The sequence below is a fragment of the Mustela erminea genome, chromosome 9 (genome assembly GCF_009829155.1).
Source record: "Mustela erminea isolate mMusErm1 chromosome 9, mMusErm1.Pri, whole genome shotgun sequence".
In the NCBI taxonomy this organism is placed as follows: domain Eukaryota; kingdom Metazoa; phylum Chordata; class Mammalia; order Carnivora; family Mustelidae; genus Mustela; species Mustela erminea.
In genome coordinates, this window is record NC_045622.1 from 98895202 (window position 1) to 98916895 (window position 21694).

At 35.3% G+C, this 21694-nt stretch overlaps 1 protein-coding gene across 1 annotated transcript; it reads right to left on the reverse strand.

Annotated features, from left to right (window-relative positions):
• Nucleotides 1–12445: 12445 nt before the first annotated feature.
• Nucleotides 12446–13378, reverse strand: LOC116600110 (olfactory receptor 4C11-like). The gene has a single exon (XM_032360188.1). The coding sequence runs from the start codon at nt 13376–13378 to the stop codon at nt 12446–12448; it is 933 nt and encodes a 310-aa protein (XP_032216079.1).
• Between the last annotated feature and the right edge of the window lie 8316 nt (nt 13379–21694).

Genomic DNA, 21694 nt, shown 5'->3' on the forward strand with positions numbered 1-21694 from the left:
ACCACCAATATGGTCTCTCTATTTATAAGTTCATTTTTAAAAAGCAATTATTATTTAAGATTCCCCATGCTAATCAGATCATATAGTGTCTGTCTTCCTGTTTGCCTTACTTAGCATAATCCCCATCATCATACATCCATGTGGTAATAAATGGCAATACAAAAAGGCAAACAATGCCTAATTTTTATAAAGGCAGACATTTGGGGCTGTTTAGTTGGAGCTTGACTAGTCAGGCTCTCCTGACTCAAAAATTTGTTCCTCACCCTCAACCCTCAGCTCCAGTGAGGGTTTTGTGATATGCTCCTCAAGTACCTGGAACATGGACTACTCTAGCAACACATAGAAATTTTGCATTTAGTGGACAACACGTGCTCTGCACTTGGATGTTAAATCAGATGTCCCTGGGTTTGGTTCCTATGGCACCATTTTGCAGATTAGAAAGAGATGGCCATTTCTTATATCACATGCTATTTATTTCCCAATAATAAAATTTATATGAGCCATTCTGTATAAATTATACAAAAAATTTTCAAATATGATCTTGATCATTTAAAATTTTAATCAGGATAAAGATCCAAGTCACTGTGATACAGTGATTTATTTTCATTATTTTGTATTAATATATGATGTATTATTAGCCCCAGGGGTACAGGTCTGTGAATCACAGGTTTACACACTTCACATCACATACCTTCCCAAATGTCCATAAACTCCCACCCTCTCCCTACCTCTCTCCCCCCGGCAACCATTGGTTGTTTTGTGAGATTAAGAGTCTCTTATGTTTTGTCTCCCTCCCAATCCCATCTTCTTTCATTTATTCTTTTCCTACCCTCCTCATGATCCATGTTGTCCCTCAACTTCTTCATATCAGAGAGATCATATGATAATTGTCTTTCTCTGATTGACTTATTTCACTAAGCATAATACCCTCTAGTTCCATCCATGTCATTGCAAATGGCAAGATTTCATTTCTTTTGATAGATGCAAAGTAATACATTGTATATATAGTCCATATCTTCATTATCCATTCATCTGTTTATGGACATCTAGGTTCTTTCCATTGTTTGGCCATTGTGGACATTTGCTGCTATAAACATTCGGGTGCATGTGCCCCTTTGGATCACTACATTTGTACCTTTATGGTAGATACCCAGTAGCGCAATCCCTGTGTCATAGGGTAGCTCTATTTTTAACTTTTTGAGGAACCTCCATGCTGTTTTCCAGAGTGGTTGCATCAGTTGCATTCCTGCCAACAGTGTAGGAGGATCCCCGTTCCTCTGCATCCTCACCAGCATCTGTCATTTCCTGACGTGTTAATATTAACCATTCTGACTGGTGTGAGGTGGTATCTCACTGTGGTTTTGATTTGTATTTCCCTGATGTGGAATGATGTGGAGCACCTTTTCATGTGTCTGTTGGCCATCTGGATGTCCTCTTTTAGAAATTTCTGTTCATCTCCTCTGCCCATTTCTTGATTGGATTACTTGTTCTTTGGGTGTTAAGTTTGATAAGTTCTTTACAATTTTGGATACTTGCCCTTTATCTGATACATCATTTGTAAATATCTTCTCCCATTCTGTCAGTTGTCTTTTGGTTTTGTTAATGGTTTCCTTTGCTGTGCAAAAGCTTGGATCTTGATGAAGTCCCTAAAGTTCATTTTTAACCTTGCTTCCCTTGCCTTTGGCAATGTTCCTAGGAAGATGTTGTTGCGGCTGAGATCGAAAAGGTTGCTGCGTGTGTTCTACTCAAGGATTTTGATGGATTTCTTTCTCACATTGAGATCCTTCACCTATTTTGAGTCTATTTTCATGTGTGGTATAAGGAAATGGTCCAATTTCATTTTTCTGCATGTGGCTGTCCAATTTTCCCAACACCATTTGTTGAAGAGACTTGTCTTTTTTCCACTGAACATTCTTTCCTCCTTTGCCAAAGATTAGTTGACCATAAATTTGAGGGTCTATTTCTGGGTTTTCTATTCTGTTCCATTGATCTATGTGTCTGTTTTGGTGCCAGTACCATACTGCCTTGATGATGACTGCTTTGTAATAGAGCTTGAAGTCCGGAATTGTGATGCCACTAACTTTGGCTTTCTTTTTCAAAATTCCTCTGGCTATTCGAGGTATTTTCTGGTTCCATATAAATTTTAGGATTATTTGTTCCATTTCTTTGAAAAAAAAATGGGTGGGATTTTGATAGGGATTGCATTAAATGTGTATATTTTTTTAGGTAGCATAGACATTTTCACAATATTTCTTCTTCCAGTCCATGAGTATGGAACATTTTTCCATTTCTTTGTGTCTTCCTCCATTACTTTCATGAGTACTTTATAGTTTTCTGAGTGAAGATTCTATGTTTCTTTGGTTAGGTTTATTCCTAGGTATCTTATGGTTTTGGGTGCAATTGTAAATAGGATTGACTCCTTAATTTCTCTTTCTTCTGTCTTGTTGTTGGTGTAAAACAATGCAACTGATTTCTGTGTATTGATTTTATATCTTGACACCTTACTGAATTCCTATACAAGTTCTAGCAGATTTGGAGTGGAGTCCTTAGGGTTTTCCAAATATAGTATTATATCATCAGCAAAGAGTGATAGTTTGAATTCTTCTTTGCCGATTTGGATGCCTTTAATTTCTTTTTGCTGTCTGACTGCTGAGCCTAGGACTTCTAGTACTATGTTGAATAGCAGTGGTGACAATGGACATCCCTGCTGTGTTCCTGACCTTAGTGGAAAAGCTTTCAGTTTTTCTCCATTGAAAATGATATTTGCGGTGGGTTTTTCACAGATGGCTTTGATGATACTCAGGTATGTGCCTTCTGTCCCTAAGCTTTGAAGAGTTTTGATCAGGAAGGGATGCTGTACTTTGTCAAATCTTTTTCAGCATCAATTGAGAGTATCATATGGTTCTTGTTTTTTTCAGCATCAATTGAGAGTATCATATGGTTCTTGTTCTTTCTCTTATTAATGTTTTGTATCACACTGATTAATTTGTGAATGTTGAACCAACCTTGCAGCCTTGGAATAAATCCGACTTGGCAATAGTGAATAATCATTTTAATGTACTGTTGGATTCTATTGGCTAGCATTTTGGTGAGAATTTTGGCATCTGTGTTCATCAAGGATATTTATCTATAATTCTCTTTTTTGTTGGGCCCCTTGTCTGGTTTTGGGATCAAGATGATGTTGGCCTCATAAAGTGAGTTTGGAAGTTTTCCTTACATTTCTATTTTTTGGAACAGTTTCAGGAGAATAGGAATTAATTCTTCTTTAAATGTTTTGTAGAATTCACCTGGGAAGCCATCTGGCCCTGGCCTCTTGATTATTTGGAGATTTTTGATGACTGTTTCAATCTCTTTACTGGTTATGGGTCTGTTCAGGTTTTCTATTCTTCCTGGTTCTGTTGTGGTCGTTTATATGTCTCTAGGAATGCATGCATTTCTTCCAGATTGTCAAATTTGCTGGCATATAGTTGCTCATAATATGTTCTTATAATTGTTTGCATTTCTATTTTGTTGGTTGTGATCTCTCCCCTTTCATTCATAATTTTATTTATTTAGGTCCTTTCGTTTTTCTTTTTGATAAGTCTGCTCAGGGGTTTATTAATCTCATTAAGTCTTTCAAAGAACCAGCTCCTAGGTTTCTTGATTTGTTCTATTATTTTTTGGTTTCTATTTCACTGACTTCTCTGATCTTTATGATTTCTCTTCACCTGTAAGTTTAGGCTTTCTTTGTTTTCTTTCTCCAGCTCCTTTAGGTGTAGGGTTAGGTTGTATATTTAAGACCTTTCTTATTTCATGGGAAAGGCTTGTTTCACTGTATATTTTCCTCTCAGGACTACCTTTGTTGTGTCCCACAGATTTTGAACAACTGTGTTTTCATTATCATTTGTTTCCATGATTTTTTTCAATTCCTTAATTTCCTGGTTGACCCATTCATTATTTAGAAGGATGCTGTTTAGTCTCCATGTATTTGGGTTCTTTCCAAATTTCTTCCTGTGGTTGGTTCTCGCTTCAGAACATTGTGGTTTGAAAATATGCAGAAAATGATCCCAATCTTTTGAAACTTCTTGAGACCTGATTTATGAGCCAGAATGTGATCTATTCTGGAGAATGTTCCATGTGCGCTAGAGAAGACTGTGTATTCTGTTGCTTTGAGATGGAATGTTCTGAATATATCTGTGATGTTTTTCTGGTCCAGCATGTCCTTTAAGGCCTTTATTATCTTGTTGATATTTTGCTTGGATGATCTATCCATTTCAGTGAGGGGAGTGTTAAATAATATTATTATTTTATTATTGTTGATGTGTTTTTTTGATTTTGTTATTAATTGGTTTATATAGTTGGTTGTTCCCATGTTAGGGGCATAGATATTTAAAACTATTAGATCTTCTTGCTGGACAGACCCTTTGAGTATGATATAGTGTCCTTCCTCATCTCTTATTATAGTTTTTTGCTTAAAATCTAATTGATCTGACATAAGGATTGCTACCCCAGCTTTCTTCCAATGTCCATTAGGAAAGGTGAATTGTTTTCCACTCCATCACCTTAAATCTGGAGGTGTCTTTGGGTCTAAAATGAGCTTCTTGTAGACAGCATATTTATGGGTTTTGTTTTTTATGCATTCTGATACCCTGTGTCTTTTGATTGGGGCATTTAGCCCATTAACACGCAGAGTAACTATTGAGAGATATGAATTTAGTGTCAGTGTATTGAATAAGGTGACTATTACTGTATATTATCTCTGTTCCTCTCTGATCTACTACTTTTAGGCTCTCTCATTGCTTAGAGGACCCCTTTCAATATTTCCTGTAGAGCTGGTTTGGTGTTTGCAAATTATTTCAGTTTTTATTTCTCCTGGAAGCTTTTCATCTCTCCTTCTATTTTCAATGATAGCCTAGCTGGATATAGTATTCTTGGCTGCATGTTTTTCTCATTTAGTGCTTTGAATATATCATGCCAGCTCTTTCTGGCCTGCCAGGTCTCTGTGGATGTCTGCTGCCAGTCTAATATTTTTACCATTATATTAGTTATAGACTTCTTATCCTGGGCTGTTTTCAGGATTTTCTCTTTGTCACTAAGACTTGTACATTTTACTGTTAGATGACAGGGTATGGACATATTCTTGATTTTGAGGGGGTTCTTTGTGCCTCCTGGATTTTGATGCTTGTTTCCTTTACCATATTAAGGAAATTCTCGACAATAATTCTCTCCAATATACCTTCTGTTCCCCTCTCTCTTTCTTCTTCTTCTGGAATCCCAATCATTCTAACGTTGTTTCATCTTATGGTATCACTTATCTCTCAAATTTTCCCCATGTGGTCTTGTAGTTGGTTTTCTCTCTTTTGCTCCACTTCTTTATTCTCTGTCATTTGTTCTTATATATCACTAATTCTTTCTTCTGCCTCATTTATCCTATCAGTAAGAGCCTCCATTTTTTATTACACCTCGTTAATAGCTATTTTTAAAATTTCAACTTGGTTAGATTTTAGTTCTTTTATTTCTTCAGAAAGGGTTTTTTATTTCTCCAGACAGGGTTTCTCCAATATCTTCCATGCCTTTTACAAGCCCAGCTAGCATCTTGAGAATTGTCATTCTGAATTCTAGATCTGACATATTGCCAATGTTCTATTGATTAAGTCCTTAAGTCCTAGCCTTCAATACTACCTCTTGTTCTTTTTTTTTTTTTTTGTGGTGATTTTTTCCTGTCTTGTCATTTTATCCAGATAAAAATATATAAAGGAGCAAATAAAATACTAAAAGACCCCATGAAAATGTGGTTCAATCAAATCAGAAGAGACCCCAAATTGTGGGAGGGAAGAAAGGGTAAAAGGAAGTTCAAAAATAAAATTAAAAAAATGAAAATTAAAGAAAAATATAAAAAAGAAAATATATATATTAGATAGGTGAGTAGAATACAGTTGTCCACTTAATTTTGGGAGAATTTTGGTGTCTTAGAAGAAAGTATCTCCCAAAATTTTAAAGTATGGAAAAAAAAAATATATATATACACAAAATAAGAGTAAATACAATGAAGGGTTGGAATATGAGTATAAAGATTATTATTTTTTTTAATTTCTAAAGAAGGAGTTGGTAAGTTGGTTGGGAGAATAAAGACAAAGAAATTGGAGAGAATTTGCTCAGGATGGAGTCTAGGACAAAGCCTTGTGCTAGATTTAGGGTATATTTTGATCTATTAGAAGAAGTTGTATGCCAGATTTTTGTAGAAGAAAAAAACCTATGTGTATACAAAAAATAAATTTAGATACAATGATGGATAAAATATGACTATAATAATGAAGTTTCAAAAAGATTTTTTTAAATGAAATGTATTTAGATAAATTAGTTAAAAAATCATTAAAAGAGGAAAGAGTAAAAGTTTAAAAATTACTATAAGAAAAAAAATAAAGTTAAAAAAATTAATTAACTCTGTAAGACTAAAGAATCATGGGGAGAAAGCCATGATTTCCATGTTTTGTTTTCTCCTCCTCTGGAATTCCACTGTTCTCCTTAGTAAGTGAACTTGGTCTTGCTAGATTTCTTGCTGATCTTCTGGGGGAGGGGCCTGCTATAGTGATTCTCAAGTGCCTTTGCCTAAGACAGAATTGCACTGCCCTTACCTGGGGCCGGGCTAAGTAATCTGCTCAGGTTCGCTTTTGGGAGCTTTTTTTTCCCTGAACGCTTTCCATAGAGCTCTGGAGTATGGGAATGAAAATGAAAATGGTGGCCTCCCAGTCTCTGGCCTTCAGTGCACCCTGGGAGAAAAGTGCTCAATCACTCCTGTCTCCCTGGCCTCTGGCCACACTTCAAGCTCACCCAGCCTGTGACCAAGCCTCTCTGTCTCTAGCACAGAGATCCACCTGGAATCTCCAAACCCAGTAGATCCCTGTGCTCTTCCAGGGGGTTATCTCCAGATCTTGTGAGGTCTCTGCTCACAGAGCAATCGTCTGACAGTGCCACCAATCACAGTTTAAAGTAACCCCAAGTTGATAGCTCACTCATCATCTCTGCCTCTGTAGCTGGCTTCGTCACTCTAATACCTGGGAGCTCTGTGACACTCAGACACCCCAGATCCTTCTGTGACCCCGTGGGACCTGAGACCATGCTGACCCCGCATGGGCTTCACCCCAGCTTAGCCTCTGGAGCAATCTCCCTCAGTAGAGAAGACTTTTAAAAGTTCTGATTTTGTGCTCCATTGCTCCACCACTTGCTGGGAGCCTGCCCCTTTGGCCATGGTCTATCTTCTCATCACTTTGGATTCACTTCTCTGCAGGTCCTACCTTTTAGAAAATGTTCAATTTTCTGTTTCTAGAATTGCTGCTCTTCTTCTCTTCAGTCTTCTGTTGGAATTTTAAGTGCTTGGAATGGTTTTGTAAACTGTCTTGCTGATCTGCTACCTGATGTCATCTCAACCTGCTACTTCTCCACCATTTTGACTCCTCTGATAGAGTAATTTTAATAGAATACTTATTTATTTTCTGTTCATGGAAAATAGATTTTTAATAGTTTTTGCTGTATGGATTTTATTCTGTACAAATGACTGTTAGATTAAATATTTATCTGATTTTAACAACTTTATTGATATATATTCCTCATACAATATAATTCCCTCATTTGAAATATATAATGTAATATTTTTTGGTATAGAAGGCTGTGAATCATCATTATCTGATTTTGCAACATCTTTGCTACTCTAAAAAGAAATTCCTCTGGGTGTTATACTCAAACAATGAATCATGGAACCCTACATCAAAAACTAATGATACACTATATGGTGACTAACATAATAAAAATATAATAAATAAGATAAAAATTTAAAAAAAAGAAACTTTATACCTGATTTAGTCACTTATCATTCACCAGCAGTCCCAGTCAAGTGTAACCTACTTTCTGGGTTTTTTTTTTCCTTTTCCTTTTCCTTTTTCTTTCTTTTTCTCTTTATCTCTCTCTCTCTCTCTAGCTCGCTCTCTCTTTTTATTTTTTTTTGTTTGATTTTGTTTTGTTTTTAAGAGAATTAGAGATCAAATTCCAGAGCATTGGTAGCAGGGAGCAGGAAAATGTGAATCTTTTAAGCAGACTCCATGATGAATGTAGAGCCCAATGTAAGGCTCAATCCAGGACATTGAGATCATGATCTGAGATGAAATCAACAGTCCAAGACTGAACAGTTTGACCCACCAAGGGGTCCCCAAATCTACTTCCTTTCACTATAGATTAGCTTCTCTAATATTTTGTAAAAAAATAATTATACAATGTATTTTCTTTCTTAACCCTTTGAGGAGCTGTCACACTATTTTCCAAAGTGATTGCACCATTTAACATTATCACCAGCAATTTATGAGAACCCCAATTTCTCTACTACCTCATTAAAACTAGATACTGTTTTTTGTTTTATTTTTGTTTTGATTCTTTTTTTATTCTAGACATCCTAGTGGGTGGAAAGTTTATCTCATTATGGGTGAGGTTTGTGTTTCCTGTTATCTAAAAGTATTAAACATCTTTTCATGTTCTTTAGCTATTTATATATTTTTATGGAGGTATGGTTTTTGGCATATATTGCCAGTTTATAAGATTTCTTTTAAAAAATTAATTGGCATTATTAAGTTCATTATACAACTTAATATATCTGAAAACAAGTTCCTTTTCAGATACATGATTTGCGAGTATTTTCTCCCAATATGTGGGTTGGCTTAACACATCATTGATGATATATTTTTCAGTACATAAGTTTTTCATTTCGGTAAAATCTAAGGCACTGTTCTGCCTTTTTTTGCTCGACTTGATACAAATTTTTTTTTTTACATATATTGGAAAGGTTTTGTTTAATTTTTGATTATGTTTTTTAGTAATAATTTTTTTCTCTGAGACAAATAACACATATAATGAATTGCAGACCTTTAAAGTATATGGTTTGATGCATTTTAATAAATGTATATAATCCCATAGCCAAGAACAAATTCCAGATGTAGAATATTCTAATTAACTCAGAAAATTCTGTAATGCTCCTTTACAGTTAAGTCCCTCAGATGTAACTATTGTCTGTATTTATGTCACTCTGTCTTAGTATTGCCTATTCTGTAGCTTCATGCAAATTCAACTACGCATCTACCACTCATAGAGTATGGACTCTTTCTTAAAGGATTTATCATGCTGACATGTATATCATTATTCCTTTACATTTCTTAGCTGAATATTATTCTGTCTATTGCATCAACTTCTTTCTTTCAAGTGCAGTGTATTTGCCTTTAATGTGATTATTCAATTTGGGGGAATAAGTTCATCTTATTCTAGTTTACTTTTCTTTCCCCTTTATAACTTATTTTATTTCTTTTCTATATTTTTCTGAGCTAATGGAATAGATGGAGTTTGCCTAATACTAAATTTTTGTGTTCTTCTTAACGTCTTTTTAATAGGTGACTGTTTCTAGAGCAGTTTCAGGTTCACAGGAAAACTGAGCAGAAGCAATGGAGATCTCCTTCATCTCTTCTGATTACAAAGTAAGCAGAGGGACTGAATAGACCTTTTCCCAAAGATACACAGATGGCTAACTGTACAACAAAAGGTGCTCAACAACACTCATTCTCAGGGAAATGTATATCAAAATCATAATGATATATCACTTCACATCTGTTAGACTGACAATTATCGAGAACACAAGAGCTAAGAAATGTTAATGAGGATGTAGAGTAAAGGGATCCTTGTATATTATTGAATGGTATGTAAATTTATACAGTCATTATGGAAAAGAATATAAAAGTTCCTTCAAGAAGTAAAAGGAGAATGACAATCCTTCAATCCCTCCATTGGGTAGATATCCAAAATCAAAAATCGTGATTGTGAAGGGTGATCTGTGTTCCCAGGTTCATTGCACCATTATTCACAGTAGCCAAGATGTGTATACAACCTCATCCCTGACTGATGAATTAATATAGGAAATGTGAGACTTATATTATTCAGACTTTAAATAAAGGAAAATTCTGCCGTTTGCCATAACATACTTGATGTTAAGTGAAACAATGGGACACAGAAAGAGAAATACTGCATGAACTCACTTAAATGTGGAAATGATATAGTTCAGTTCACAGAGGCAGAGAGTATAACGGTGGTTAACGGGGCCAGAGATTGGGGGAAATTGAGAGATTTTGGCCCAAGGGCGCAAGGACTCATCTACATAGAAATAATACGTTCCAGACATCTAATATATAGCATGGTCACTATTGATAACAGCATGATAATGCATACTTGAAATTGCAGAAAGGATTGATGTTAAATGAAATCTTCTTACAAACATACACACACACACACACACACACACACACACACACTGGTAACTATAGGGAGAAGTCCATTGTGCTAATTAGGTTGTGATGATCTTTACACATTGTATGCATATGAGAAACTAAGTTGTACAACTAAAATATGTATGCAATTTTTGTATGTTAACATGTCAACTTTCGGACACTAGTGCAGTCACTAAGCTTTGTAATATTCCCCAAAGAAAAAAGTAATGAGAATACTGAAAACATTATTTTAATGTTTTTATTTTAAAACAATCTTTGACAGGAGGAAACTATGGGTATTGAAAAGGTTTTCCAGGTAAATCATGGGGAACAGCATTAAAACTGAAATGGAATCTTAAAGCAGTTACTAAGGATCTGGTACACTTGAATACACTGATATAAATGAATTTTATTTATTATGTATGTATGTATATATGTATGATGCATATATTTAAGTTTTTGTTTAAATGCCAGTTTACTAATATACAGTGTAACAGGTGTTACAAGTGTGCAACTTAGTGAGTGTACTACTATATGCCCATCACATATCTAACCTGTCGTCCTACCCACCTACCCTCGTAACCATCAGTTTGTTCTCTATACTTAAGAATCTGTTTGTTGATTTGACACACTTGCTCTGTTTTTTCCTATACTCATTTGTTTTGTTTCTTAATTTTCAGATGAGTGAAATCATATGGTATTTATCTTTCTATGACTGACTGCTTTCACTTTGCATACTACTTTCTAGCTCCATTTTTTTCATGGGAAATGGCAAGATCTCACTTCCCATTCTGGCTGATAATTGAGTCACATGCCATTATATCTATCTATCTAGCTATCATCTATCATCTATCTATCTATCTATCTATCTCTCACTCACCATATACCTAAATAAAGCATATACTTTCCAATTAATCATTTGATGGACACTGTAGCTATTTCCACAATTTGGTTATTGGGGATGATGCTGCTGTAACCTTGGCATGCATGTATCCCTTTGAGTTAGTTTATTGTATTCTCTGAAATGAATGAATTTTAAAAGTTCATGATACAACCCCTGGTATGCATCTATTCAAGGCATGGCTGTGAATCTGCTCTGCTCACTATGAGCATCAAATTCTATTGAAAATTTTAACTTGATAATGCACACTACCCCTTTAGTAATGAAGCACAAACAGAGAAAGAAAATGGCTTCTTGCTGCCAAAGTAAGTTCTCTCACACTCTAGATACAAGGATACTGAATATTTCTGATTGCCTCTTAAACTTTCTTTTATTCCATTGATGCAACCCAATTTTAGATAGAATTATATACATTTTTTTTCTTCAAGGTCGTTTCTACCTTTCTGTACTTCAATCGTGGAAAATATGTTGTATCTATGGTGTATTGTAAATTCTTATTTAGTCTGGATAGCATAAATAGTTGTACTTCTTTCCCCCCTTACAGTTGTAGAAGTCTCTTGCTGTAGCCCCTATTTAATATTCATAGAAATTATCTGGATATCATAAGGTCTTTTTAATACTACATTTAGAAAATCCTATACATAATGCCTCTGTTATACTAATAGTCAAAAAACATTAAAGCAATTATGTAATAAAAAAATCACATATATTCATATACATATATAGCCTTTTGACTTTGGGTTCATTAGGATGAAACATTTTTCAAGATGAACTAATGATATAATGAAAAGAACTTCTTGACTCACAGTTAGTTCTTTTGCTCTGAATGTGATCAAAGGAAAGCAGGATTCTTTAATTGATATGTGCTTTAAGAGAATTAAAAGCCATAGAGAACAAGTCCTTCTTCTTCCTTCTTTCTTTCTTTCTTTCTTTCTTTCTTTCTTTCTTTCTTTCTTTCTTTCTTTCTTTCTTTCTTCTCTTTCTTTCCAGCTGTTTATTGTTTGAACAGTTGTGATTGCATAAATATCTTTCTCTCTACCAAACTAGGGTGTAGACTAAGATGTGAGAAGTATTTCATAATCCATAGTATCAGAGTTGAGCTCTCACATAAAGTAAGAACCAGGCTGCCATTATGAGGAAGTTTGAGGACAGAAGTACAGAGAAAAGTAAGGAAATCAGCTGCCTTTTTTAGAGTGCATTCAGCAAGTCAAGATAAACACTATTGTATTTGATATGTGTACAGGTTAAGTAATCAAACAAAGTCCTTAATTCATCTTTTGCTTTCTGAGGTAATTTTGATATGCCAGAGCTTTCTCATGGCATTTTTCACTTCTGCATTCCTCAGGGTGTAGATGAGTGGGTTGAGAAAAGGGGTCCCAATAGTATAAAATACAGTCACCATCTTGTCCATGGGAAAAGTGGTTGGGGGGCGTGTATATATGAATATACATGGAACAAATGTTAAGATAACTACTGTGATGTGAGAAGTGCAAGTCGAAAGAGCTTTTTTCCTCCCTTCTGCACTGTGATTTCTCAAGGAATGCAAGATGACAATATATGAGATTATCAGAAACACAAAACTGCTTGAGCAAAGGGCCCCACTGTTGGACACCAACAGTAGGTTGATCCTATAGGTGTCCATGCAAGCAAGTTTCAGCAAGGGCTGCAAATCACAGCAGTAATGATCAATCAAATTGGGTCCACAGAAAGGCAGTCTCAAGGCCAGGATAATCTGGGCTATAGAATGGATAAAAGACCCTATCCATGCAAGAATAATAAGGATGGTGCAGACCTGTTGTCTCATGATGGTTGGATAATGTAAGGGCTTACAGATGGCCACATAACGATCAGCAGCCATGAGGATGAGCACAAAGACATCCATACAGCCAAATAAATGTAGGGCAAAGACTTGAGTCATGCACTCATTGTACGTTATGATTTTTTTTGCGAAGAGTGAATCCACAAGTAGTCTGGGGGCTATGGATGTTGAGAAGCAGAAATCTGTAAGGGACAAATAAAATAGGAAAAAGTACATGGGGCTCCCAAGTGTAGGATTGTACTTGATGGTCACAATAATAAGCAAATTCCCTACCACGGTTCCCACATAAAAAATGAAAAAGATTACAAATACCATTTTCTGTCTCATGGGATTTTGGGTCAATCCTAACAGAATGAACTCAGTTATGCTTCTATTTTGTTGCATGATTTCAGGCAAAGCAGAGAAATTGAAGGTTAGAAATAATCTACAGATAAAAAGTATTATGAAATGACTACTCCACTTGGAGATCAATCCATATGATCATGAATGTGTCAATTACCAGTGTTGAATCCCTTACCTTCTGTGTTGTTTTCTTCTAAATAAGGTGAGAGTCATAATATTTACCTACAATCTATTCACCTGAGTGCTTACAGAAACAATGAAAGTCAATAATAAAAATAGATGTGATTCTTCAGGCATAATAAACATTAATCTGGGGAATTGGTATGAGATGGTATCTTTCTGAAGTGAAGGTCTCTCTTTAGTTTACAGCAAGGATCTATTAGGGCAGGATGTTGCCAAATAGAGAAAACTCCTATATGATTTACATAATACTTTTTCACACTATTTGAGCCTTGTAGTTCAGTTCCAAAATATCTTCCATTAAGTATTCTGAACAATCAACAAATAATGTAGAAACTTTTGATAGTGATTTCATTAGGACACCTAAAAGAGAGAGAGAAATGAGAGAGAGAAAGAGAGAGAGAGCAAAAGAGAAAGAAACATATTTTAGTTGTGAACATGCAGTCATTTGGTCCAGTCCATTATGAAATTTATTTTAATCTGTTATCTTGACTGTTTATTTCCTGTGCTTAAACTCTCAATAATTTCTAGTTGTTTAGAGTTTTAAATTCAGTTTCTACCATAAACATTTTATTCTTTTTAAAATTATACTATATAAAGGATAACTTACCATTTTAAAAATATCCTCTATGGTTGTTGAAAATACATTGTAACGATGCTGCATTAAAAATAATGCTTTTAAATACCTTATCTTAGTAGATAGTTTATTAATCACCTTAGTATATTAGTTGTTCATAACAACTGTCTTCTGACATAGGCTTCAGGAACAGCAAGATTCCTAGGACCAGGGTAAGATTTAAATGTCGGTGTCAGAATGTGAGTCACTGTAGAGACAGTTCTGGACTCATGGCTCTTAACCACATCATGCCCCAACCACACTGCTAATCTCTTAGGAGCCAGATAGGCTCTTTGTCCAACTCTATGGCAAACAAGAATAGAATCTTGTCTGTGGTTTCTAGCAGTTAAATATTTTAAAAAGATATCTTTCTATCCACCCAACTACTTATTGATATATGCTGTATTGATCATTTATCTATCCATCTATCAACCATCTATCATCATCTATCTATCAAACTCTATCCATCCACACCTACTGATCTATCTATATAACAGAGCTACAAACCTAGACATTTATATAGTTCACATAACAGATATAAGAAAGGCTTACATTCAAAGGGAGCAACATAAGAGAGACAATTTTATTCTGTTTACTGCTAAATCTACCATCTAGGAAAAATGTACAAATCTATTAATAAGGATTAATAAAGCAAAAGAAAGATTTAGGAGAGTTTCCTATTGATACCATCCAATACTTTTCAGTCCAATCCAATACTCACTTACCACCGAAAAGGGAAGCCTGCTTCATCCCAAGTAAAATCATTATCTCCATGGAGCACTTCCTTGGACACTCAAATACATATTATTTCTATTTTCTTATCTCTCCACCAGGAGCTGCTGGGCATTTCTATCATTTGGTCTTCTCAGTCTCCATTGTAATCTATGTCTAGAAAACCCCTAAACATTCTATTATTCCACAAATGGCTTTTTTGTGTTAGTTGCACACTGTGGCATTGATCAGATTAATTTTCTGTGAGTTAGATACACAATTATATTAATTCCTAACACTAATCTTAGCAGCGTTGGTAAGAGTTTACGAGGTTAGGATGTTCAGTTCTCCTCCTTTCTTCTCAAGGAAATTTGGCCAGTCTTTGCTCAAATGAGAATTAGGGAAAAAAAAAAAGTGTTTCTAAAATTCTGTCTGATCTCATTTGATGTCACTGAAGCTCAGGTTCTCACATGTATGCCTGAAGAAGCTGGACCTGGATGCATCCCACATTTTCTGAAATCAAATCTCACATGCAATGTTGACTGAGAAATGATTTCCTTTGCCTTTCTTGCAGTAGTATTTAAATATGAATGATACAAAATATTGGAGTCTGGGGGAGGTAATTCTCTGAAATCTCCCTTTTTTTCCTTTTTTTTTTTATTTCACCCTTCCTTTTTAATTAAAAATCCTGAGCTAGATGTAGTAAAGAACTTAATCCTCAGTATGTATTAACAGGTTATGGGAAAAAGGTGATCTCTTCTTGAAATTAAAGGTGAACATTTGGGCCATAAAGGACATCTTTTGGCTAGAATAGAAAAATAATAATAATAAAAACAGTGATTATCTAGTGATCTAGTGGCCAGGACATGGTTCTTGATACCTTTATCCAAGAAAATGAACAGAATTTCTTAAGTAAATGTCTGATTCTAGGTTTGGGGCAGGGAATGTACAAGATGAACTGGAGCATCTTGGAGTGATGGAAGGTTAAGGAAGTGCAAACACACACACACACACACACACACACACACACACTGTGATAAGAATATGGCAAAGGGACACAAGAGCAATGGGAAGAGCCCCTGGTGACAAAAGCTGGAAAAAATTGAGGAACAAAATAAATGACACTGAATTGAAATGTACCTCATAGTTTAAATAATCCACAAGTTTATAATGATATTAAAAGCTTAAATAAGTAAGTAATCAATAGGGGAGACTAGACAAATCTCCCATAATAAAAGAATCCCTAATGATACTGGTATTAACTCTGCTCTCAAAGGAATGTAGGCTAATTCTGTCTTATTTGTAGAGTGTACACAAATGAGTTCCATCCAAAAGGCTCACTGTGGAGTGGGATGGAAGGAGTCATTTTAGAGATCAAGGTTAACATCAACAATGATGAGTCACATTGCAAGTATGTACCCACTGGCATGATATGATGCAAATGGAGCTTGGTCTCTGTGATCTTTCTCCTAATAACCCATAACCCTGTCTGATCTTGAGTAGAATATCAAATAAATCCCAAGTGAAGCTTTTTATATAAAATGTCTTACTAGTTCTGCTCAAAACAGTCAAGTTCATCAAAAACAAGAACACTGGAGCAGAATTCTTGTGATGTGCACTGCATTAGCTATAGCAATGTCACATCATTATTGTACATACATCAAAGTATTAAAGTGCTGTATGTTAATTGTACTTGAAATAAATAAGAGAATATCTAAAGAAACTCACTGTCTGGAGGTGCTGAAGAAGATATGTCAACTGAATTTAATGTGGTATGCTGGATGGGATTCTGGAGAAGAAAAACGCCATTAGTGAAAGTAATCTGAATAAACTATGGTTGTTAGTTAAAAATAATGTGTTCCCATGAAGTCAATTTGCTTGTGAACTAATGTACTCTTCTATGTAAGATGGAAACTGAGCACAGAGCATATGGTAAATCTCTTTTTCACCATTTACCTGTTAATATAAACCTGTTATAAAATATGAAGTTTTTTAAACATAAATGGCTTATTTCACCTAATATGTCATCAAAGTGTATTTCTGTTGTAGCATGACTCAGGAACCTTTCTTTTCTATGCTGAATAATATTTCACTGTATGTGTACCACACTTTGTTTGTTCATATGTTGATGGACACTTAGGTGGCTTACCTATTTTTGCTAATATGACTATTGGTGATATGGACATGAAGGGCACACACATTTCTTCCAATCCTCACTTCCAGTGCTATTGTCATATACCTGGAGGTGGAAATTAGAGATCACTTGATCATTGTATTGTTAACTTTCTGGAATGTCATACTGTCTTTCACAGTGGCTGTACCATTTTTACATTCTTATAAGCAGAATAAACATATGTCTTTAGTGATGTTGAGTACTTTCTCATCTGCTTATTGCCCATTTGTATATATATTTTTTGATAAATGTTTATTCAAGAGTTTTGTTGATGTTGAGGCTTAGGAATCCCATGAATTGACTTTTCACTCTATGGATTGTGGCCTTTGATGTATAGAAGCTTTTAACTTTGAGCTTATTCAAGTAATTTGTTTCTTCTGTAAGCTTTTTGTGTGTGTCATACGCAAGAAATTATTTCCTAACATAATGTCTTTAAGGTTTTATTCATTTACATTTTCTTTCAAATATTTTACAGTTTTAGCTCTTACACTTACGTTTTTATCCATTTTGAGTTCATTTTGTATATGGTGTAAGTTAAGCCCCACGTTTACTCTTTTGCATATGAATCTCTAGTTTTTCCAAACTATTTGTTGGAAAAAACATCCTTTTCCTATTAGACCTGACCTATATGGTCAAGTGACCATATAGGTGATGTTTTGTTTTTGGGATCTCCAATCTATTCCATTTTTGTAGGTCCCTGGCTTAATGCCATTACCACACTGTTTTCATTACTATAACATTATGATAAGCTTTAAAATCAGGAGATGTGAGACCCACGACATTTTCTTTTCAATTTTTTTTTCTTTTGACTAAAGATCTCTTGAGATTCCACGTGAAACTGTCAGTTGATTTTTTTTTTTATGCTCAAAAATTGCCATTGGAGTTTTGATATGGGTTGTATTAAAACTGTATTGTTTCATGTATTACTGATTTCTAAATAATATTGAGTCTCCTGATCCATGAAGATGTGACATCTTTCAGAATACACACACACACACACACACACACACACACACAATGATCTGTTACAAAGAATTCGGGTTTTTTTAGATGGAAGCTGAAGAGTGCAAAGTCTGCAATGTCCCATTTTGAATCTAAACACCAGAAACTGTTAAAATCCTTTAAGAGCTGATGTCCCAGTTCAGGTCCATGGGCAAGAGCTCTGCACATCAGGAAGAGTTACTGTGTCAGAGTGGAAGCCATCAGATAGGAAGAGTTTGCAGGCTCTCAGGCAGGAGAATCCCCTCAGACTCATAGAAGGTTAGTCTTTTATAATTTTCAGGCCTTCATTTGGTTTAATGAGGAACCACTTTAGTAAGAACAATCTACTTTATTCACTCTCAAACTTTATTTAAAGTTTATATAACTTTATTATACAAAAGTTAGTATCATCCAGAAAAATCTTAGTCATAACCAAAAGCAATAGTCAAAGCAATAACTGAGCATCCTGTGCTCTAGAGAATTTAACACATAAAATTAACCAGTCCATTGTTTATACACACAGTATGTGTGTCTGTGTCTGTGTGTGTGTAACATACAAAAATCATACCTAATCTCCAAATAAAGATTATACATGGTTATAATTCCACCTAACATCGTACAACTCTCCTGCATGCAAATGAAAATGCACCAAATACTCCACAAGAAGGCAATGGGTGATTTGTACTTTCCCCTTGATGTTTACTTAGCTAAAAACAATGATGGAAAATAAAAATACAAAAAAGCTATAGCACAAATTCAATATATCTTCAGTTACATGCTAAGGTAATAAGAAAGGGAAGAAAAATTTTTTTCTTTATATATATATAATTATATATATATGCACACACATAAACATATTCATAATATAAAGAGTAAATAAAATAATTATGATCTTCATTTTTTAACAGTCCCATGATTAATTTATAATTACTTTCTTCTATTATTCATTCTGTATTCAATGTGCCTTCAGCAGGCAGGAGAGCTGGTTGTGTTTCTTTAGCTGATGGGGTGACACAAACCTTCATTCCTCAAATGTCTGGGTTATTAGTAGTTATGCCTGGATTGCATTGTTTTAGTTTTCCTTTGACCTTGATCCCAGAGTGTGGTGATACTAAATGTAGTCCTATGGATTTCCTGTATTCTAGATGTACTCTTCCTTATTTCCACTGTGCAGTAGTATTCCAATTTCCCCTTGGTTGCCAGGATCAGTCACCCCAGCCAGCACAACAAATTATTCCTTTGCCTTTAGATTCAAAGACATGAGCTTTTTAAAGTGGTCAAGCAGCAGTCCTAACACTCTGTTCAATAGAGTTGTGTCTCCTGTTGAAAATTTTCTCCCACTGAATGAAGACCTTGAAGCAAGAAGAGCATAAGTAAAAGGGAATAGGAAGCAAAAAACTTGATAGTGGGTCACTAGAGTTAACAATGTGTGGTGCTTCACCCATTTATACCCTTTGATTAGAGGTCTGGTTATGGGAGTTCAACAGCATATCATGGATGCTGATTCAGAGCATCTAGGGCCTTCCTGAGAAGTGAGGCCCCTTGTTTCAACTCTGGGATGTACCTGGGTTGTACTATAACTAGTCCTGCAGAAGTTTGTTCCACCATTTTAGGAGACTAATTGCTTCAAAAGGGTGGGAAATATGGTATGACCAGTGAGTTCCATGAGTTTGGGCCCATTACGGCACTTGATTTGGTATGAACTAAGATTGGTGATCAGAAGCAATCTGTGTGAAATGGTATGAATGTGGTTAAAAAATTCTCTAAGTTCTCAATGGTAGTTTTGGCAGAAACATTACATGCAGGGAATGCAAATCCATATCTAAAGGATGCGTCTATAGGGCAGTAAGAACAAATCACCACCCTCCAGTGATGGAAGGAGTCCAATGTAATCAACCTGCACCCAGGCTTATCATGCCAAGGAATGATGCCATATGGGAACTTCAGGTTGCTTCTACTGCTGAAAGATTTGGCACTCAGCCATGGTCATGCCCAGGGTAACTTTGATGGTTGGAATTTCATGCTGTAGAGGTCATGTACATCCTCCATCTCTGCCACCATGACCACTGTGTACATGCACCCATTGAGCTATGATGGGAGTGGATAGTGAAAGAGGCAACTGGTATGCACAAAATGGGTTATCATACCCACTTGTATATTAAAATTGTCCTCTGGAGGTCAGTCCTTGACGAGCATTCACAAGGTCAAAGATACTTGCGTGTTTTTACTTATTCAGAAAGCTATGTAAACATGCTTCTTCCTTACATGTTCTTGTTACAAAGTTTCCATTTTCTTTTCCCAAGTCCCTGTTTATTCAGCCAATCCTTTGGCCTAAACCCAGGCATGGGTAAACTTTCTACATCAGGCCATTTCTTCTTCTAAGAAAGGAGAGAACACCATGTGCCTCACTTCAAGTTCTACCAACTGAAAGACATTCCTTCACCCCTGACCTTCATGGATTTTCCAGAATGTGGTTGTAGTGCTGCATCAAATTAGTTTTGAGCTGCACCTACATAATACTGCAGAATTTTCTATATACTAGGTCCATGTCTTTTCTTCTTCTACAGTTGGTCATAGTGAATCCCTCGCATGACCTTGGGTGAGGGTTGAGGCGAAGGCACTATAGCAAAATTGGGGAATGTGATCATTTGGACACTTCATATAAGTTTTTCTTGAGTTCTGTGTTGGATAGGTCACTTATACAATAGTCCCTCCATATGTGTGTGGGGGGGAGAGATGTGTTTCAAAACCCCCCAGTGGATGTCTGAAACTATAAAAGCTAAAGAACTTGTTATATAATTTTTTTCATACATATATATCTAGGATAAAGTTTAATATACAAATTAGGCACAATAAGATATTAACAACAATAATAACGAAGTAGAAAACTTACAACAATATACTGTGAAAAAAGAGTTATCTGAATATGGTCTCTCTCAAAGTACCAGAGTGTACTGTACTCACTCTTCTACTTTTGATGTTATGAGATGATAAATTGTCAGTTGTGAAAGAAATACATGGGGAACTTCAAAACTGTACCCATGTAAACAGCCTGATGAGGAGGTTTTCCAGAAAATGACCTTGAAGAAAAAATAAATCACCACAAAACAAACTTCTTCAACCTCTATGTTCTGAGAAAGAGCCAAAGAAATGAATTGTTTCATTGTTCATTTTTCTTATGGAATAAATCTAGTACACCAAGTTCCCAAAGATAATGAAATTGTCTGAAAGAAAAACATAACAAGGAAACAACATTTATTTCTCAGTCAAAATAAATGGAGAATGATAATAGTTGGAAAAGGAAAAATGGGTACTCACTGCTGCTTGGCATGAATATTTACAGAAATTGAGGTGTACATATTTTGATCGCTTTACCTCCATTTTTAGCCCATTCATTCACATTATATGAAGAAACAAAGTCCAGAGACATAAAGCAATTATCTAAGTCACACATCTAACCATGGAACTCAGGCTTTTTAAATTTTTTTTTTCATTTGCTTGTTTTTAGGAATTTAGTAGTTCTCATTCTGTGTAAGACAACCAACTAATTTTGAATCAATTAAGAGTTAGAGGATATGGTAATGTTCATATATCTAGAAAGGGTCATCCTATCTTTGCCCCAGAATTAAAAACATGTTCCCATATTTTCCCTTCTGAATACTGCCATGAGTGTTCAAGAAGTTGAGTGTGGGTTATC

What these genes read in the sequence shown, in the direction of transcription:
- LOC116600110 (XM_032360188.1), bottom strand. Translation starts at nt 13,378, where the DNA reads ATGCAACAAAATAGAAGCATAACTGAGTTCATTCTGTTAGGATTGACC.